Source organism: Scyliorhinus canicula, chromosome 21 (assembly GCF_902713615.1).
Source record: "Scyliorhinus canicula chromosome 21, sScyCan1.1, whole genome shotgun sequence".
Lineage (NCBI taxonomy): Eukaryota > Metazoa > Chordata > Chondrichthyes > Carcharhiniformes > Scyliorhinidae > Scyliorhinus > Scyliorhinus canicula.
The window spans coordinates 54,326,759-54,348,429 of record NC_052166.1 but is presented as its reverse complement, the minus strand read 5'-3'; the positions used below and the strand labels follow the sequence as shown (position 1 = coordinate 54,348,429).

Here is a 21,671-nt window from a genome sequence, read left to right as displayed (position 1 = left end):
GACTTCCTAACAAATTGAGGTTCCCAAGGGGTCCAGGAGGGGCTGGTAGAAGGGCTGGGGGCGCCAATAGGGCTAGAGGAGCTAGTCAAGGGAATAGGTCAGATGCAAGCGGGGAAGGCGCGGGGCACAGATGGGTTCCCGGTGGAATTCTACACAAGAAAATGTGGACTTGTGGGACCGGTACTGGAGAGCCTTTAATGAGGCGCGAGAGGGGGGGGTTCTGCCCCGACAATGTCGCAGGCTCTGATCTCCCTGATACTGAAGCGGGATAAAGACCCCGTGCAGTGCGGGTCCTACAGGCCTATCTCGCTTCTCTGAACGTGGATGCCAAGTGCTGGCAAAGATCCTGGCAGCTAGATAGAGGATTGTGTGCCAGGGGTAATCCTGAGGACCAGACGGGGTTCGTTGAAGGGGCGGCAGCTCAACACGAACGTGCGGAGATTGCTGAATGTAATTATGATGCCGGCAGTGGAGGGGGAGGCTGAGATAGTGGTAGCGCTGGACGCGGAGAAGGCATTCGATAGGGTGGAGTGGGAGTACCTGTGGGAGACGTTGGAACGGTTTGGGTTTGGGGAAGGGTTTATTAAGTGGGTGAAGTTGCTCTACTCGGCCCCGACGGCGAGTGTAGTGACAAACGGGAGGAGGTCGGAGTATTTCGGGCTCCCCCGAGGGACCAGGCAGGGATGTCCCCTATCCCCCCTACTTTTCGCACTGGCGATCGAACCGTTGGCGATGGCACTGAGGGGTTCAGGGGGGTGGAGAGGACTGACTAGGGGAGGGGAGGAACATCGAGTATCGCTGTATGCGGATGATCTACTGCTGTACGTGGCAGACCCAGAGGGGGGAATGCCGGAGATAGTGGAACTATTAGCAGAGTTGGGGACTTTTCGGGGTACAAACTAAATTTGGGCAAAAGCGAGGTTTTTGTGATACACCCGGGGGATCAGGGAGAGGGTATTGGGAGACTCCCCTTCAAGCGAGCAGGAAAGAGCTTTAGGTACTTAGGGGTGCAGGTGGCAAGGAACTGGGGGACCCTCCATAAGTTGAACTTTTCCAGGCTGGTGGAACAGATGGAGGAGGAATTTAAGAGGTGGGACATGGTACCGCTGTCGCTGGCGGGGAGGGTGCAGTCAATCAAAATGACGGTCCTCCCAAGGTTCCTGTTTTTATTTCAGTGCTTGCCCATCTTCCTCCCTAGGGCCTTCTTCAAAAAGGTGACGAGTAGCATCATGAGCTACGTGTGGGCGCACGGCACCCCAAGGGTGAGGAGGGTCTTTTTGGAGCGGAGTAGGGACAGTGGAGGGCTGGCACTACCCAATCTCTCGGGGTATTACTGGGTGGCAAATGTGTCAATGGTGCGCAAGTGGATGATGGAAGGGGAGGGGGCAGCTTGGAAACGAATGGAGAGGGCGTCCTGTGGCAACACAAGCCTGGGGGCCCTAGTAACGGCACCATGGCCGCTCCCCCCCACGAGATACACCACGAGCCCGGTGGTGGCGGCCACCCTCAAGATATGGGGGCAGTGGAGGCGACACAGGGGGGAAATGGGAGGTCTGTTGGCGGCGCCAATAAGAGGGAACCATAGATTCATCCCGGGGAACATCGACGGGGGATTTCAGAGCTGGTACAGGGTGGGCATACGGCAGCTGAAGGACCTGTTTATAGAGGGGAGGTTTGCGAGCCTGGGAGGGCTGGAGGAGAAGTTGAGCTCCCCCCGGGAACCATGTTCAGATATTTACAAGTGAAGGCATTTGCTAGACGGCAGGTGGAGGGGTTCCCCCTGCTCCCCAGTAAGGGGGCGAGTGATAGGGTGCTCTCGGGGGTCTGGGTCGGAGGGGGAAGATATCAGACATCTACAAGATAATGCAGGAGGCGGAAGAAGCATCAGGGGAGGAGCTGAAAGCCAAGTGGGAAGGGGAGCTGGGAGAGCAGATAGAAGACGGGACGTGGGCGGATGCACTGGAGAAGGTCAATTCTTCCTCCTCGTGTGCGAGACTGAGCCTCATTCAATTTAAGGTGCTGCATAGAGCTCACATGACGGGGACAAGGATGAGCCGGTTCTTTGGGGGTGAGGACAGGTGTGTCAGATGTCTGGGAAGCCCAGCGAACCATGTGCATATGTTCTGGGCATGTCCGGTGCTGGAAGGGTTCTGGAAGGGGGTGGCAAGGACGGTGTCGAAGGTGGTGGGGTCCAGGGTCAAACCAGGATGGGGGCTTGCGATCTTTGGGGTCGGGGTAGAACCGGGGGTACAGGAGGCTAGGGAGGCCGGAATATTGGCCTTTGCGTCCCTAGTGGCTCGACGAAGGATATTAATTCAATGGAAGGACGCGAGGCCTCCAAGCGTTGAAACTTGGATTAACGATATGGCTAGCTATATTCAGCTAGAAAGGATCAAATTTGCCCTGAGAGGGTCGGTACAGGGATTCTCCAGGCGGTGGCAACCTTTCCTTGACTTTTTTAGATCAGAGATAGACGTTTCGGGGTCGTGGCAGCAGCAACCCGGGGGGGGGGGGGGGGGGGGGGGAGGGGGGGGGCAGCAATGGTCGTGGGGGGACATGTACGACTGTAACGCGGGCAAGTCTGCTCGCTGCTCATGTCTGAACCTGTAGGCTGCCTTGTTTGTTAAGTTGTTGCCTGGGGGGGGGGGGGGAAGGACTGGTGCGCGCGATGAGGGCGGGCGAGGGAGGGATATTTGCCTAGAGGGATTGTGTTGTATATAATTTAAAAATAGTAGGGGTAAATGTTTGTATGGAAAAACTCTTTCAATAAAAATTATTTAAAAAAAAAAAACTCTTTGCCTGGCGTGTAGACAAGTTCAAAGTCGTAGCAGCGTAGCTTAAGAAGAATTCGCTGTAACCGAGGTGTCATGTCATTTAAATCCTCCTGGATTATGTGGACTAGAGGCCTGTGGTCCGTTTCTACCATGAATTTTAGCAGGCCATAAACGTAGTCGTGAAACTTGACTATCCCTGTCAGGAGGCTCAGACACTCCTTCTCAATCTGAGCATACCGTTGCTCAGTGGGCGTCATGGCCCTGGAGGCATATGCCACTGGAGCCCAGGACGAGGAGTCATTTCGCTGAAGCAGTACCAACCCCAATGCCATCCTGGCTTGCATCAGTTGATACTTGGTTTGCTTGGTTGACTTGATCCGGGGCTGTGGTGAGCTTTGCTTTCATCTCACGCCACTCCTCTTCATGCGTGGGCAACCACTGGAATTCCGTCAACTTCTTGACGAGATGGTGGAAGGCCATAGTGTGGGATGCCATGTTGGGAATGAATTTCCCGAGGAAGTTGACCATCCCGAGGAAGCGGAGGACCGCCTTCTTGCCCTCCGGGGTCTTCATGGCGTTGATCGCCGAGACCTTGTCGGCATCTGGCCGCACGCCCTGCTGCGAGATGTGGTTACCTGGGAACTTAATATCCGATTTACCAAATGAGCACGCCCCTGTTGAGCTTGAGACCATGTTTATGAATTCTCTAGAATACCTTCTTGAGGCGAGGGATGTGTTCCTGGGGGCTTTGTGGACCAGACAATGACGTTGTCAATGTATACTCCACCCCCTCGATGCCCCCATCATCTGCTCCATGATATGGTGAAATACTTCGGAGGCAGAAATGATACCAAAAGGCATCTGGTGTGAGCAGTTGCGACGAACGGGGTGTTGAACGTGCACAGCTTGCGACTGGACGCGTCAACTGTATTTGCCAAAAACCCTTGGAGGCGTCCAACTTAGTAAAATATTTGGCATGAGCCATCCTCACTGTCAACGCTTCACGTTTTGGTATCGGGAATGCTCCCGCATGCTGTTGCGGTTTAGATCCTTAGGGTCAATGCAAATGCGAAGCTCCCCTGACGGCTTCTTTACGCAGATCATTGGGCTGACCCAGTCTGTTGGCTCTGTGACCTTCGATATGATGCCCTGGTCTTGGAGGTCCTGTAATTGCTTCTTCAGACAATCCTTGAGGGTGCCGGCACCCGCCATGGTGCAATGAATGACAGGGGTGGCGTTCGGCTTGAGCAGGATTTTGTATCGGGTATGGGAGCGTGCCCATTCCATCGAATACGCTGTGGTACTGCGTGATAATGTCTCTATGTCGGCTTGCAAGTTTCCATCAGGTGAGGCCGTCGCCGGTGATGATGACATGGTGTGGACTCGTTGAACTAGGTTCAGGAGCTTGCAGGCTCGAGCACCAAGCAGGGATGCTCTGTCAGACCGACGATTTCAAACCTCAGTGTCGCCTTGATCGCCTTGTTGGATACCGCTAGTGACACGAGCCACTGGCAGCTATGGCATTGCCATTGTAGTCAGGAGCTGGCAGGCCGGTGGAAGAATGTTTGGTCTGGCGCGGATGGTGTCGATGTCGGATTGTGAGATGAGGTTCGCCAATGCGCCGGTGTCGAGCCTTGTTAACTGTGAGGACAGCACACCACTCGTCGTCGGGATCCACACTGAGGATCGAGAGGTGTTTCGCCGTTGTGGTGGAAGGCAGCGCATGTGTAGTTATGATGCCCACCCGGTATGGGGACTTGAGGCACTCAGCATCAGGGTCCGTTGGCTGTTGAGATCGGAATCTGGCATGCCTTGCTGTATTGAGCGGACACTCTGCGCCGCAGCTGGGACCGCCGGCTGCTGGGCGGTGGAGCAGATCTGCAAAGGGCTGCGTATGGCCAAGCTTGCCACACTGTAGGACACCGGCGTCTTTCTGCCGGACATTGCCACTTAAAATGGGGCGGAGCCACAATTCAGCCCACGTCATGAGGCCGACGTCAACGCGTTCCGTGTGCCATCGCGCATGTGCAGTGCGGTCGGTTGACATACGCACCTGCGCAGTTGGGTTGTCCGGTCTCGTCGTCCACTCGGTAATTGCGCGCATGTGCAGGGACCCGGGAAAAGCGCGCGAAACGGACACTCTCCTCGATGCTCAGGCCCTGCATCTGTGCGATGGCCTGCACCCGTCCGCCTCGTGGAAGGCCAGCTTTGTAGTCTCTGCCGCCCTGATGTGGGAATACGATTCTCAGCATGCTCATGGACAACGCACGTCTCGATAGCGAAAGGGAGGGTCAAGTGGTTTGACTTTCAGGAGCTGCTGCCGAAGGGAATCGGAGTGGACCCAGAAAACGATCTGATCCCGGATCATGGAATCAGCTGTCGAGTCATAGTTACAATGACTGCGCTAGGAGGCGGAGATGTGTCAAGAACGACTGAAAAGGTTCATCCTTACCCGAAGCCTCTGCTGGAAAAACGTACCGTTCAAAGCTCTCATTCACCTCAATGTCGGCAGTGGCTGGTTGAACTTCAGCAGGACTGTTTTGAATTTTGTTTTGTCTTCGCCTTCCGCGAACGTAAGGAGTTGTAGATTGGATGGCATGGTCCCCCCGCAGTGGAGAGAAATAGTGCAATCTTCCTGGCATCCGATGCTGCTTCGAGGTCGGAGGGCCTCGATGTACAAGAGGAACTTTTGTTTGAAGATCTTCCAACTGGCCTCGAGGGTTGCCGGAGATGTGGAGCTGCGGAGGAGGCTGGATGTGTTCCATTTCACCAGATGGCTGCTTGCTGGTCAATGCTGATTCACTCAAGATCAAGTATCACTCTGGTACCATGATGTGTTAGGCAGGTTGGTTCCGGTGTGGACTGCACTCGATGGCAGGGAAGCCAGAAACAGACGTCTAACACAGGAGAAAATCTAAACTGTTTATTCAACGATAGAAGTAACAAACATATTCAGCTGTGGGTCGACACTATACTGAACTGACTGAAGACCTAGTAGTAGCCTGACCAGACTTACTAGCTACCGCATGGGTGTTTGCACTGGCTAGCTAGTGGACTCTGACTGTCTCAGTGGCTGGGTCCAGAGAGAGCGGGAACCCTAGTGCCCTCTGGCTTTATAGTGGTAGTGTCCTGTCTGGTGATTGGCTGCACTGTGTTGTGTGCTTACTGGTCATCCTGTGTGTCAATCACTGCCTGTCTGCAACCTCATTATCTACATGAGTGGATATCATGACACGCGGCAGTTCCCGCTTGGCTTACCACACTGAGAAATCTTTCCGGAGAATCGCACCCACAGTGTCTCTTCCTATTACTGGGGATGGTCTGTCTTAATTTTGCCGATTCACAAATAAGTTTTCAGAATTTTCTCCTCAAGGAAAAACAACCGATTGTCTAAGCTGCTCAAAACAATGATGAATTAAACAAAGTTCATGAGTTGACAGGAGGCTGGTCTTTGGAAATTGTTAGAAGAATTGGTGTGAGGATTGAGCCGGAGTTCACGGCCAACATCCTACCAGAGTAACTGGGCTGCTGTGCAATTTTTGTGAAAGCTTGTTTGCTGATGGGAAAAGTGGGTGTTATAAAAGACACCACAATCGATCAGAGAGAGAAATTACTGACACCAAAATAAGTAGTAAATCCAACATGGATAAACAACAAGAAGAAAGAAGATGTTGGTTGCTGCCCAGCCCCCTCACTCTCAGCACTGCCTGGCTGGCCACTGGCTCTGGTCGGGTTCCGCAGGCACACTGGCTGCTGCTCCTGATTCCAAGACACACAACGGCAGTGCTTTGGCTGGCCTTCGCACCTACCAACTGTTGCCCTGCTCATCTCTTGGCCCTGTTTGGGTGGCCGGGCCTCGGGCCTCCAACCCTTGATGACCGTATGTGGTCTTGCTGGCTGCTGCTGCTGGCAACATGGCCTGTTGGCCTCTGATCCTTTTGGTTGGTTACTCCAGCCACTTCCTCAGGCTGGAGGTCCCTTTGATGGTCTTCCCACCTTGCTGAAGCCTTAGCAGGCTCACACCCCACATTTGGTCACACCTCACTTTTGCCTCAGGCTGCCCTCGAGACTGAGTGCAGAAACCTGGCTGCTGCTTTGCACCTCTACTCAATGAAAGATCAGAAGCTTCACACCAATTCAGGAGATCCATGTCCGAGCTGATCCAAGTCTGCACCTTTTCTTGACATCTGCCAAACTGGTTTCTTGTTCTTTGGGAAGTCCACCAATCAGAGCCAAATGTTGTTCTGTATTGCCTGCTGATAGGCCCCTATCAGCAAATTTTGAGCTACCAAGGCTTTGATTGGTGATCCCACCACAATCACCTCTCCATATGCACCCTCCCCATTGGTCGGGGTCCTGCTCTGCAGCACTATGTTTTTCATTGAAAGTCCACCACTGAATTAAGGAGCTGCAGATGGACATCTTCCCCTTAGTCAGGAGGAAGTCCTGCCTTAGAGAGCTGCCAGCCAGTCCTATTGGACTGCAGCGCTCCAGTCCCTTCAGCGAAAAGAGCGTGAATGAACTGGACAAAGTGCATGAAGATGCCTGAAAGTAGTCCGGCCTCTGCAGGCCAAGGTAAGTTCAAGGGGTCCCAGGGTGGGAAAGGAAAAGGGAAGGCCTGGGTGCAAAGGGGGCGGTGGGGTCTCGGAGGAGAGGCCGGGGATTGGGCCGGGGATGGAATGAGGATCATAAGGGATGGATGCCCAACTTCAGAACGTCTGATGAAAGTCCCAGCATTTTCTCCCTTCCAGCCTGAGATCTAAGTCCGTTCGGGCTTCCGCATGCAAGGGCAATCCTACCACCAACCTACAAATTGAAGCTGGGGTGAAAGAGCCCTGAAGTGGCCAATAATTGGCCACTAAACTGCCTCAATTTGGGCCAGGGCAGATTTGCTGTCTGAGGGATTGCCTGCCACAATGTAAAATTGTTGCATGGTCAGGGCAGGTATGAACCCAGAGGGAATTCCGTTCCTTCAATTTCTCACTTCTTCACCACCTAAAAGTCTACTGGCATAGAAGCACGAAATTCTAGCCATGGTGTCCCATAGAAACAAACTATGGCACCTTAATATGAAGAAAATTAAGAATTAGTTCCAGTTCCTATTTACATAAATTACATTTCTGCTTAATTATTTTTCATTTACTTCTACAAGCCACTTATAGGATCCTGTTTTACATTTAATAGTTGTTGTATTTTGTGATGTATAAAAAGACTGCAATGCGAATGAAGATTTTAAATCATTTATACAACTTAGCATGTTTTATTCCAAATAAAATTGAATATTTAACTTAAAATTCTTATTTGAAGCATATTCTGGATAAAGTTAAATTATTTGTACTTAGTATTGTAAAAAGGATAGCGCTAATATTTCTTGTGTAATATTTCTTTAATCTGTTTACAATAAGATTTTTTTTTTTTCCTCCGTGGTTCAGCTGAGTGCAGTGAAATACGGCCACCGTTAGATATATCTCTCAATAGCCAGGAAAAACGCAAAGCTGCATGCAATAAAGGGCCAGCTTACGGTAAGTATTTTGAAATGTTCACTGTCTATTTATTTCTATGATGAAAAATATCTATTATTTAGCACCTACGTTACAAAGCTACAATTCAAAAAGAGAACATTTATAAAAAGAATCTTTATTAGTGTCACGAGTAAGTTGTCATTAACACTGCAATGAAGTTACTGTGAAAATCCCCTAGACGGCCATTTTAAGCTTTCCAAGCCATTCGGCAGAAAACAAAATTGTTTGGGTTCACTGATTTTCTCGATTTTACTTTATTACTCAGTCTGTACAGCCACTGCAGAATTTTGAAGTTTCTGCTTTTTGTATCATGACTGTCACAACTTTACAAACTCTCATTGGATGTGGCCCTGTTAAGATGCAATGCACTACTCTCCTCATATATTCTTGTTGCCCCCAAAATACCTCTCGCTAACTCCCAAAGTGCCGACTTTCCCAGCATGACAATATAATTTCCCATGCACTTTTCCTCGGCAGTATCGTTTTGTACAATAATGTCCTCTTGTGATTGGATTTAGACTGTTTTAACTTGTGTTACTTAGGTTCTTAGTTTGTTCCAGGTTTTAATCATGAGAATGTGCGATGACCATTATCAAAGTTGCACATCTCTGCAGCTAGAAATGTTTTTCTTAAGCTTAATTAAGATTTTAAATCCAATAAAACTCTGAGTCTGCAATGATTTCTCCGGAGATGATCAGGTGTCAATTGGCACTGCCAGTATGCGTCTCCAGGTATGTGGCAGTGTTTGACTATAACTTTGGATCAACTGATCAAAGAACTGAAGATGTTCCTTAATCCCTCAACATGACAATATCCATTCAACAGCAATGATACACCGTTCAACCCTCTTGATTTAACCTGGATTCAAATTGAAGTGACACAAAATGCAAAAACGTAGTTCCCCATGCTCCAGTGTCCAAGAATATCTTAATATTAAAATGTATTGAAACTGATTCTGTTTTTTGCAGCCTACAAAGTGCAAATTTTGTCTTCTGAGGAGCAGGATAATTTCATTAAGTACAACGCCACAGTCTGGAGGTATTTATGAAAGGTTTGTACTTATTTTGATAAACATTTGTTCTGTATGTTCACACGGCCTTCACTCACCAATAAAAAACATTTGGGTTCTTGGTGGTTTGTTAGTTATCTGTCAGGAAGATACCTGGGGCGCGATTCTCCGACCACCACGCCAGGTGGGAGAATCGCAGGAGTGCCGGGCGATTCATGCCACGCCGCCCTGGCACCCGCACATGATTCTCCCACCTCCCCCAAAAACGGTGTGTCACGTTTTACGACAGGCCGCTCGAAGAATCGCCGCTAGCCATTTCTAACGGTCGAGCGGCGATTCTCCGGCCTGGATGGGCCGAGCGGGCCTGCCTAATCCGACCGGATTCAAGCCGGCGCCAACCACACCTGTCCGCTGTCGGCGTGAACAGTGCGCGAACCGCTGCGTGTGGGGTCTGTGGGGGGGGGGGGGGATCGAGCACCAGGGGGGTGCTCAGGAGGGGCTGGCCCGCGATCGGTGCCCACGATCGTCGGCCGGCGTCTCTAAAAGACGCACTCTTTTCCCTCCACCGCCCCGCAAGATCAATCCTCCATGTCTTGTGGGGCAGTGGGAGGGGAGGATGGCAACTGCGCATGCGCGGTTGGCGCTGGCCAACCTGCGCATGCGCGGGTGACGGTCATTTAAGCGCCGCTGGCTGTGTCATTTACGTGGCGCCGCTTTGACGCGGGCGCCACTCCTAGCTCCCTGGGGGTGGGAGAATAGGGGGCGAGGAGCGGCCTCCAACGCCGGAGTGAAACACTCCGGTTTTTCACTTCCGGCGTCAGCACTTTGACCCCCTTTTGGGAGAATTGGCGCCCTGGTATATGCTGATTCAATAGGCCAGTGATATGCAGGGGTACAGTTATGCATAGTGTTTCCAGGCTCGGATGAGGGTAAAATCGAGGTCCTGAATGGTGTCAAGTGACATATGCCCTATATGCAACCATGACCTTGAATGAGGCAAAAGTGGAAATGAATGCATATATGTCACTTTTTTCTCACTAAACATTAGCAATGATAGTCTTTCAACACCCAAATAAGGACACAATAGGCAAACATTTCCTTTGTGTTTGAATACCATGGCCACTCCCATCCAAACAAAGTGTCACTGTCTAAACTCACAGAGAGGGGCTAGATTTTTGTCCCGCCACCATGGGAATCGTAGCGGGCAGTTTGCCGGATGAATGGAGATCTGTTGACTTAGAGCAGGAATTCCGGTCTTGGGACAGGCGCGACTGGAACAATCCCGCTGTGTTAAGTGGAATTACAACCCCAGTATGAGTTATTATGAGCCAGACAGACCACAGCAGTGGCTAGGATACTGGACATAACCCCGCAATATATTATTTTAATTGTGTAAGACTGTGAGGAAAGGATACCTCGCGCTAGAAGTGATTTCACCCAAAAGGGGGGATATGGTATATTAAAACAAACTTATTACTAACACATATTAAATAATTTTAACATCACACAAGAAAATAGCCTACAATTACCCTCAAACAATGCTAATCAATACCGTGACACAATAACCCTTAACTGCTATCTTTATTTTCACTGAAACTGAAAATAGTCTCAGGTCCCAATCCATTTTTAAATAGTTAGCACTCATGAATTCTTGCTGCACACAGATGTCCTGGATACTCCACTTTGAGAAAGAGACTGCTTAACAGAAAGACTGCTTGAAAGAAAGAGACCTGATCTCTGTCAGAATAATGCAGAATCTCTAACTGTATTTCTTCAGAAACCTTTTCAGCTCACCTTCTAGCCAAAACTAACACAGAAAACTGCAACACCTGAAAGCTTCAACACCTGGCTCCTCCCATTAACTACATCATCTCATTAAGCTGCACACAATGGGCGGGATTGTCCCCGCAATCGGTGGGGCGTGCCGTACCGCATCAAGAGTGGCGTGAACCACTCCGGAGTCGGGCTGCCCCGGAGGTGCGGAATCCTCCAACCACTCCAGCGCCGAAGAGCCTCTGCTGGCCGGCGCAAGTTGGCACATGCGCAGGAGCGCTAGCGTGTTCCGGCACATGCGCAGAACCGCTGGGAGTGATTCCTGCGCATGCACAGGGGGTTTCTTCTCCGCACTGGCCATCGCGGAGCCTTACACAGGCCGGCGCGGAGGGAAAGAGTGCCCCCCACAGCACTGGCCTCGATCGCGCGCCAGGCCACTGTGGCCCCTCCCCACCCCAGGGCTGGATTCCCCTGCGCCCCAACCCCCCCCCCCCCCCCCCCCCCCCCCGAGGACTCCGCAAGCTGCCCTCAAAGCCAGGTCCCGCCGGTATGAACCTTGTCTAATCCACGCCGGCGGGACTGACTGAATACAGGCAGCCACATTGCCAATCGGGGCCCAGAGAATCGCCGGGGGGCCACTGGCAATGGCCCCCGCCAAAAACCCGCGCCGGGGGGGCGGAGAATCCCGCCCAATGTCTCTTATTATTTACTCCCCAGGGAACCCTCTTGATCTAAATAAAAGTCCATTAGCCCAAACTTTTACATGGCTTTAATTGCACTTCTGGATGCAAAAAGCCTAGCTGTTTTTCAAACCGGGATTTTTTAAAAGAATGACTGCAGCAGTCACAGACCAACCCAAACTTTAAACCCTTACTGTATCAAATAAATACAATATATCAGAAATTCCTATATTCATCACAGAGTCATAGGCGAGAAAAGGTCAAATCTTAAGCCGGACGTGGGCAATTATACCCTGAAATAAGTGATGAATTAGGAGTGTACACAGAGACCAGCTGAGCCTTTTCAATCACATTCCAATAAAATAGCAATGTTAACTGCAACCAGCACACAGAAGAGAACCCCATTCCTTAGGCCTACAAAAAGAAAGATATTTTGACGTGACTTCTGATGGCTTGAGCATACATGTCAAGTCTAGGGCAGCGGCCTTCCGGAGGGGTCCAATTCGACTCTTTCCTCTTCGGTTGCCGCACCGCAGATCTCTCGGTCTGCTGTTCCAGTTCATTGGTGGTCTCCTTGGGTTCGCTGTCGAATTCCCGCAGCCTCATTCGCCTGATGAATTCCTGAGGAAGGAGCAGTGCTCCGAAAGCTAGTGTTTGAAATAAACCTGTTGAACTTTAACCTGGTGTTGTAAGACTTCTTACTGTGCTTACCGCAGTCCAACGCCGGCATCTCCATATCATTACAAAAAGACAGAAATCCATCCTGACATCTAAGCTAGTTTAATTGTTCATGCAACTTCTATACATGTCGCTCTGTTCTCCCAAGCCTATCTAATTCAAATAATCTACCCACTTGGATACAATCTAATCCCTTCATTATTTAACTTCTTAAATCAAATCTATGGTTTTCTAAAGTAAAGATACCAGCTCTGAGTCTATCATACTAACCAAAGGGTTTTAAACTATGCATTGATACAATGGAATTATTTTGTCAGGAATTCCATATCACCAACCATGGGGGAGAACCAAAATTGGATATAATATTCTGGATGAGTCCCAACTAAATTTTAATATAAATGCACTATAGTACATTTCATATTGTGGGGGTTAATGTTTGTAACCAATTAAACATTAACCAGAGTAGGCCACATAAATATCCCCAACCTCAATGATGGGGGAGTCCAGCACACCAGTGCAAAGTCAAGGCTGAAGCATTTGCAACTGTCTTCAAGCCAGAAATGGCAATTGGTGATTGGGCGGGATTTTCCGGTTTGCCGACACTGAAATCGCGTTCGGTGACTGGCTGGAGAATGCCTGTTCACAACCGAATCGAGGGTGGCGTCGCTTTCCGTGATGCACCCCCCCCCACCCCCCCCCCCCCCCCCCCCCCCCCCACCCCCTGAGTACACCACCCATTGTACCAACAGCCTCAGGACATTGCCTGAGGCCCACCCCCTGATGCTCCGCCCCCGACCGTCCGAGTTCCCGGTGGCGTCGATCGCGTGTGGCCTCATCCATCTGGAACTCGGCATGGCAGCTGCGGACTCAGTCTAATGTTGCCACAGTCGGGAGAGGGCCGATCCGCGGGCAGGGTGGTCATTTGCAGGGACTGGGGGCACTGTTGGGGCGTGGTCCGGTGTGTGCGCGCCGGCCAATGGGGGGCACTATTTCGCAGGTTGAGTCCGCGGGTGGCCGGCTCCATGTTGCACGGCACGACCGCTGCAGGCCGCCGCTGTGCGCATGTACGGCCATGACCCGGCAATTCTTCGGGCCGTATCGTCAGCGAGAGCTGGATGCTCTACGCTGCCTTGATGCTCGCCCTCAGCCAAATGGAGAATCGGTGGCCATTGTACGCCATTTTTTCTGTTGTAAAACGCCACCGTTCCCACCCCGGCGTGGGGACATAGCCTCAAAATCGGAGAATCCAGCACCTGGTCTCCCGAGCCTCCAGTAACTCAGATGTCAGTTTTCAATCGATTAGATACCTTATTGTGATATCAAGAAAATCATAGAATCATAGAATGTACAGTGCAGAAGGAGGCCGTTCAACCCATCGAGTCTGCACTGGCCCTTGGAAAGAGCACCCCACTTAAGCCGTCACTTCCAACCTATCCCCGTAACCCCACTAACCCCACCTAACCTTTTTTGGACACTAAGGGCAATTCGCATAGTCAATCCACCTAACCTGCACATCTTTGGACTGTGGGAGGAAACCGGAGCTGATGGGTCGGCTAGGTCCAAAGGACACCTTGGGGGGGGGGGGGGGGGGGGGGGGGGGGGGGGGGGGGGGGGGGGGAGTGGGCCTGGGGGGACACCTCATGACCCAGGGCCCTCCAGTTCACAGTGGGCTGTCAGCAGTGTGCACAGCTGCATTGCTGCCTTCCCAGCTGGTTCAAATAGTGTTCCTTGCCCATCCACTCCAAACCCACAGCCCACCGCCTGGCCCCACCCCCGCTACTTCCCCCTAGCCATGGCAGTAGCCCCCCCGTCCAGTGGCACAACTGTCAGCAAACTGGCAATATCGGACACTTTCTATACCCTCTCTCTCCCTCAACAGCCACAATGCTGGTTTCACATTTTTAAAAGCACAAGTGAACCGCGCCGTTGGGAACCCGGCACATCGGGGGCAAAGATTCGCAGAGGCCCTGGGAGAATACCGGGTCAGGCCCGCTAATAATATTGGAACTGTGTTACTGTACGTGCGTTCAGAACTGCATTGGCGCTGCTATTGAGGTGACGGAGAATTGCGATTTGGTGTCAATCACCACCACATCGAAACCTATTCTCTGCCAATCGTGTTTCCCGATTTCAACATCATCTAATGGAGAATCCTGCCCATTATTTCTCAAAGAACATCTCTGTAAAGCAAATATTCCTGTGTGCCAATGGTTTAATAGTGAATTGAGAACCGAGATGTATTTTATTCTGTTGGTTGAGTGGGAATAAAGGTAGCAGTTAAGGGTATTGTATTCACTGTTTGAATAGTATTGTTTAGGGGGTAATTGTAAGTTATTTTCTCATGTTTTGTTAAAGAAATTTTAATACTGTGTTAGTAATAAAGTTTGTTTTAATATACCCAATGCGGGATTCTCCGCCGGCCTGATTCTCCGTTATGCCGGCGCCCGGGGGTTTCCCGATAGCGTGGGGCTGCTCCACAATGGGAAACTCCATTGACCGGCTGGAGTAACGGAGAATCCCGCCGGCCGGTCAGGGCAGAAATGTGGTGCGGTTATGTAATCACTCCTGGAGTGAGGTATCCTTTCCTCACAGTCTCACAAAATTAAAATTAAATATTGATGTTTCTGTCCAGTATCCAAGCCACTCTTGGGGTCTGGTCAGGGATCGTAAAAGCAAGCATTATGACATTAGCACTTTAATAGCTGTGGTGAATGTATTCACCATAATGGATGCATGATACCATAACTTGTGACCTATGACCTGGAAGTGGTGATATGAACTGCTTCCAGGTACTGTATTGTAACCCCGGTATGGCTCCGCCTTTGGCTCCGCCCACACCGGGCCATATATAGGCCGCCTCTATGGGCAGCATTCATCTGTACTACTGACTCTGGCTACGCAAGTTTATGACTGATAAAGCCTATTGTTCACTCGCTCTCTCTGCCTCACTGTGAATTGAAGGTATATCAATAGCATAAAGCTTATTTAGTTTTCTTTCAATTTGTCTAAATATTAAGTTTCAAGTATTATAATACCTGACTAAAAGTGTCTGTTTTTATTGCAGTTGATGATGTTGAAAAAGCCTCAATTATAAGTTTGATTAAGAAGGACACTTGTTCTGATGTTAGTTTAATCAAAAGCCAAAGGTACTTGATAATGGGAAAAAATAGCCTGCATTCATCAAGGCAATCTGTGTGAGTAAGCTTTAATTCAGGTCACTTGACCACTATTTCCTAATCCATCCATTTCTTTTGTACTTTTCAATATCGGTAGCTTCTTCCACTATGAATACATTTTTTTCTGATGATAGCATGACTGACTTTTCTCCCTTTAGATTTTTCACTTTTAAACCAATTTTACTGAAATTTTACGAGTAGCAAGTGGGCCCAATTTCACATGGCGAGAAGGCCTGGTGAACCCCAGTGGCCTCCTGTGAGCTTTGAGCAGAAGGCGCTTTCAGATAGGGCACTTACCAACCCACAGAGGGCCGTTTCCATAGAAACAATCCTCCTAGCCTCATCACCAGCACCCCGTCCTGTCCACATGGCTCTGGTAGGCACTGACAATCCCCGACCACCCCACTTACCTTGCTCAGGATAATGTTCATGCTGCTATCTTCAGCTGGATTTAGTCCTAGCAGTGGCCATCAGTCCCTTTGTTTCCCCCTGTGGTTCTGCTTCTCTCTCCTTCTGCTACCCCTATTCCCTACTGTTGTTCTCCCCCACTTTCCATCTACCCCCCTAGCTATCTCACCGTTGGTAGTGTACACCCCCCACATCGCTAAGAGCTCTCTCCCCGATGGGAGATGCGCCAGAGTCCTCCCCCCCTTACTCGTATCTCATGGCGCTATCTTTCCCATTAGTGTGGTGGCCTCCCTCCTGGGTCGGCCTGACCGCCTCTTGTGCCAGCTGCTTTAATTTCCCCTCTGCCTTCTCCTCACCCTCTCCTGCTGTCCTGGTCCTCTCCTTTCTGTGCTTTGGTTCCCAGGTTCAGCATGAGGCGGTCAGTCCTTTAACATTATCCACATCTCCGGTGTCTGCCTCATCATTGCCTCCACTGCTGTTTCCCCAGCCCATTCCATTGGATAAACTTGTCCACAACTGCAGGGGTCATAAAATAATGCTCCCTGCCCTGGTACGTGACCCAAAGTCTGGCTGGTACAGCATCACGAACTTCACTTTGCTCCTGTACAGGGCCAACTTGAATTCTATTGAATTCTGCCAGCGCTTTTCCAGGCCTGCCCCAATGTCCTGGTTTTTCCTAACCTTGTGTCCCTCCCATTTGCAAGCCTTTGTTTGTTTGGTCCACTGCAGGATTTTCTCCTGGTCCTGCTAGTGGTACAGTTTGGCGATGAATGCCATTGGCTGTTCCTCAGACTTAGGTTTTGGCCAGAGCAACTGTCGATCTCCTTGGTTTGGGGAAACTGTCCCTTCCCACCAGGTTTCCCAGCATCTGAGTCACCTAGTCTTGCAGACGTTCCCTGCAGGCCCACTAGCCTGAGGTTTTAGCGCCTCGACCGGTTCTCCTGGTCCACAATCGTTCCGTTCAGGTTTCCTGGTCGGCACCAACCTCTTTATTTCTGCCTCTAGGGTGACGATCCGGACACTCTGATACATCGAGGATTTTTCCAAGTCCTTAATCGATTTTCTCTGAGCCTCCAGACTCCTTTCCATTTTGTTGAGGGCCACCTGCGTGATGGTCAACCCTTCTGTGACAGCCACCTTAACTGCTGCCTTGATCTCAACCTTAATTTTATCCTTCAGCTCCTTCATGAGAAACTTCTTCCATCCATCCTCTGTTGGGGGGATGGGGGTCTCAGGTTGCTGGTCTCCTTTCCTCAGGTGTGGCTTGGGGACCCCCCACCTCGTGGGTCTGACGATTCACCTCGCACGTTTCCCCTGTCCTTTGCCGCAGCTTTTGAGCTCTTTGGTCTCTGCAGCAATTGCTTTCCAGCATTTCTTCTTGTCCATGTGTTGTAGAGGGTGAGGGGATGTTTTTGCCCAATTTTTGTAGGCTAATTGCGATTAAAAGTGCCTATTTTCTAGTTTATCGGCGGAGAGCCACATTATGCGCATCCGATCAGCACATCCCGGTCACCGGAAGTCCAGTCTTCTGTACCTATGTAATTTGACCCGAAAGTATCGCATTCTTTCAGCATACTGACCCCGATCCTCTAGACCTGCATCGTATGGCTCTAGCCTCCCGAACAGCGGCATCTCTTTATCTTCTTTGGTTTCGTTTTCTAACGAGATTATTTGCTTACAGCAAAGTTGTCCAGAATCACTTTTTTCCCTATTCCCCATCAAAGTATAATAATCCAGGAGATCCAAAAAGAAGGTTCACTTAAATTTATTATAAACTTAAAGGTTAAGGCTGCTACCGTGGCACACAATAGAGAGCCAGTTGGGGACTAAATAGTGTGTAGGTCCCGGTTTGGGACGTATTTAAAGGAATAAATAAGGAGCCCCAGCTCGGCAGACCTCAGCACATTAATGGAAAAAGCTTGATGAATCCCACAGAGAGATCGATCAGTGTTGTCCTGTGTATCCTTCTGAGGGTTATCACACATGTCCTTTTTTCTCTGCTTCACCTTCCTCTCTCTCAGTTGTCCTTCAGGAGGCCCTGGCTTTGGCCTGGTGCTGTCTTCATAGTTGGATGGTGCCAGAATTAATGGTTTACATTGCAGAGAATATTCTTTTAAAAACATTTTTTTTGTATTTTTATATTAGGTATGAATACCCTTTGGACTCATCCAACTGGATAGAAAGGTGGCCTTTACAGGAGACTGTTCTGGAGATGCATGTGGAACCTTCCTCCAGCAAATGGAGGACTTGTCAATGGGTCTTTTAATAAGTAAATGTTATTGGATAGAGCTGGAGAGATGTTTGAATCTAAAATATTACTTCTTATGTTACTTTCATACCTGATTGCTTTTGTGATGAAATAGGTAACCATTTCTCAGAACATTTTCTTGACAGTAATGTTCCATGTATTTTGTTTTGTTCAAGTAAAAATATGTTTCTCTCACAACTGAGAATGGGATGAAGTTATTTGCAACAATTGCATCTTTCAGGCCACTACTTAGTCAGTAGGGATTTTATAGAGGGAGAAATCTTATTCCTGCCATCAATGTTAAGCGTTTATATCTTTATAACCATTCTAGAACTTGGCAGTGGAATGTGCATTGTTAAAATTAGTGCAAACTCTTAGGTATGAAGAAAGTGGTTCTTAGATGTTCATTGAGTACAATGCAGCAAAATGGCTAATTCAATTGTATTATTTCCACTGAAACATGAATGATCAAAATCTGTCTCAATATTATTTCTGATTAAAACAACTACACATTTTCTCCAGTACTGCCTTTTGTATTGTCTTTGTAATCTGCCAATGAATGAGGTGAAACTGAGTCAGCTATTTTGCATTTTCTGCTTCTGCCCGAGTATTAGATGAGAGGAAACAAATTGCACCACTCCTTCCTAGGTCCAGGAGTACCTACAATTGTCTATCTTGGGTGGCGGGGAAGAGTTGGAGCCCCGGAACAGATGGACTAGTCATCAGCAGCAAGGATGGTAAAATGAAGACTCTTCTCAGCCCTTTGTGCCTGGAGCTGTAAATCAGGCCTCCAAGACCAGGACCGGTGGCTGCACATCTACATCCGCAGTTAACAAAGGATAGTCTGTATTTGGCTAGACTTCCGCAACCTTCTGGTTTTCTTCAAATTGTCCATCACCTCCATAGCCAGCTTCTTCAATCTTTTCACCTGAAAATACAAGGTTGAAAACGACACCGTGCCCAGTTTGGAATGTAGTTAAGTGAAAATTGACTGCTGAACAACTGATAGACTAAGCTGTAGCCTGAATAACTGGCATGAGTCCCTGGGAGCAGCAATTTATATAAATAGGGAATAAGATTGTGCTTATTGCCAACTACTCTAGACTTTAATATTATACTGGAGGAGTATTAAAGTAATTGGAGGTTACTCTTAATCTCATTTGAACCTTTTAATGTTATTTCCTTTATGTGCATTTGTAAATATAGTTTTATTTGTTAGTTCAGAATTTCAACTATGTCAGATCATAGAATCAAAGAATTTACAGTGCAGAAGGAGGCCATTCAGCCCATCGAGTTTGCACCGGCTCTTGGAAAGAGCACCCTACCCAAGGTGAACAACTCCACCCTATCCCCATAACCCAGTAACCCCACCCAACACTAAGGGCAATTTTGGACACTAAGGGCAATTTATCATGGCCAATCCACCTAACCTACACATCTTTGGACTGTGGGAGGAAACCGGAGCACCCGGAGGAAACCCATGCACACACAGGGAGGATGTGCAGACTCCGCACAGACAGTGACCCAAGCCGGAATCGAACCTGGGACCCTGAAGCTGTGAAGCGATTGTGCTATCCACAATGCTACCATGCTGCCCCCTTGGAAAGCAACTTGGATAGGAATAGCTGAAGACAGGATTCAGGGATTGCTCCTTTTTGACCACTAAGTTAAATTTACTGAGGTGTTTGCCTTGAACCAAGTAATTCCATCAAACCCAGACCAACACTTCTGATACCAATCAACAGACTCTGCAAAACAAGTGAGGTGCATACTGATTATACACAACACTGGCATGCAACACTACAGGTTAGGTAGATTGACCATGCTAAATTTCCCTTCAGTGTCCAAAGATTAGGTGGGGTTACAGGGATGGGGCGGGAGAGTGGGCCTGAGTGGGATGCTCTTTCAGAGGATAGGTGTAAACTTGATTGGGCCCAATAGCCTCCTTCTGCACTGTAGGGATTCTATGATGACTGAGAACCGTGCACTCTCTCTGCATCTGAAGTATTTTGATTTTACCAATTGAAGTTGATGATAGTTCTATTAATATATAAATGATTTAGGCGGGGCAGCACAGTGGCGCAATGGTTAGCACAGCTCCCTCACGGCGTTGAGGTCCCAGGTTTGATCCCGGCTCTGGGTCATTGTCCGTGTGGAGTTTGCATGTTCTCCCCATGTTTATGTGGGTTTCGCCCCCACAACCCAAAGATGTGCAGGGTAGGGGATTGGCCACACTAAATTACCTCTTAATTGGACAAATGAATTGGGTACTCTAAATTTATTTTTAAAAAATAACTAATTAAGCATTTCTACAAATCGTTAGAAAATGAAAGTTGCAATAGTCCCCAAGGACCATAGGCTGTTCTCTTTTTGAGAGAGTTGACTGGTGGTGATTTAACCTGAGGACACACACCTCATGCGAGGGGCAGGGTTGAGAAGACGGTGCCTTTCATGGATAACCTCAGCTGGTATAGGAATTGAAACCACATTGTTGGTGTCGCTCCACACTTATGAATCAGCCAACTGAGGTAATCGACCCCCGTTATGAATTATGTAATAACTCATTTAACCATTTGCATGGGGTCAGGGTTAGTAAACAAGCTTGATTTCAATCTTGCGGCCCATGAGATGAATGAGGATCACCTCATTAGCATAAACTGTTATCTAGTGTTAATCAAGTAACCTACCTGAGTCAGACCAGAGTTAGTCATGGTAAGAAGAAAACTTTCCCATTATAGAATAGTAAGGAGTCTCACAACACCAGGTTAAGGTCCAACAGGTTATTTGAAATCACAAGCTTTCGGAGCGCTGCTCTTTTCATCGGGTGAACTCCACCTCGGCACGGTAGCACAATGGTTAGCACTGTTGCTTCACAGAGCCAAGGTCCCAGGTTTAATTCCCGGCTTGGGTTACTGTCTGCACAGACTGCACTTCATCCCCGTGTCTGCGTGGGTTTCCTCCGGGTGCTCTGGTTTCCTCCCACAATGGGCAGCACGGTAGCATTGTGGATAGCACAATCGCTTCACAGCTCCAGGGTCCCAGGTTCGATTCCGGCTTGGGTCACTGTCTGTGCGGAGTCTGCACATCCTCCCCGTGTGTGCGTGGGTTTCCTCCGGGTGCTCCGGTTTCCTCCCACAGTCCAAAGATGTGCAGGTTAGGTGGATTGGCCATGATAAATTGCCCTTAGTGTCCCAAAAATTACCCTTAGTGTTGGGTGGGTTACTGGTTATGGGGATAGGGTGGAGGTGTTGACCTTGGGTACGGTGCCCTTTCCAAGAGCGGTGCAGACTCGATGGGCCGAATGGCCTCCTTCTACACTGTAAATTCTATCTATGAAGTCCCAAAAGATGTGCTGTTAGGTAATTTGGACATTCTGAATTCTCCCTCTGTGTACCCAAAACAG

At 49.2% G+C, this 21,671-nt stretch overlaps 1 protein-coding gene across 1 annotated transcript in view; it reads left to right on the top strand.

Annotated features, from left to right (window-relative positions):
* Positions 1–18,789, top strand: part of LOC119955595 (complement C5-like) — a 193,434-nt gene extending 174,645 nt beyond the window's left edge. The window contains 6 exon segments of the mRNA XM_038781948.1: positions 8,207–8,296; positions 9,265–9,327; positions 9,330–9,347; positions 15,501–15,630; positions 18,166–18,209; positions 18,212–18,789. Coding sequence (XP_038637876.1) covers positions 8,207–8,296; positions 9,265–9,327; positions 9,330–9,347; positions 15,501–15,630; positions 18,166–18,209; positions 18,212–18,363 — 497 coding nt within the window. The 3' untranslated portion in view covers positions 18,364–18,789.
* Positions 18,790–21,671: the final 2,882 nt, after the last annotated feature.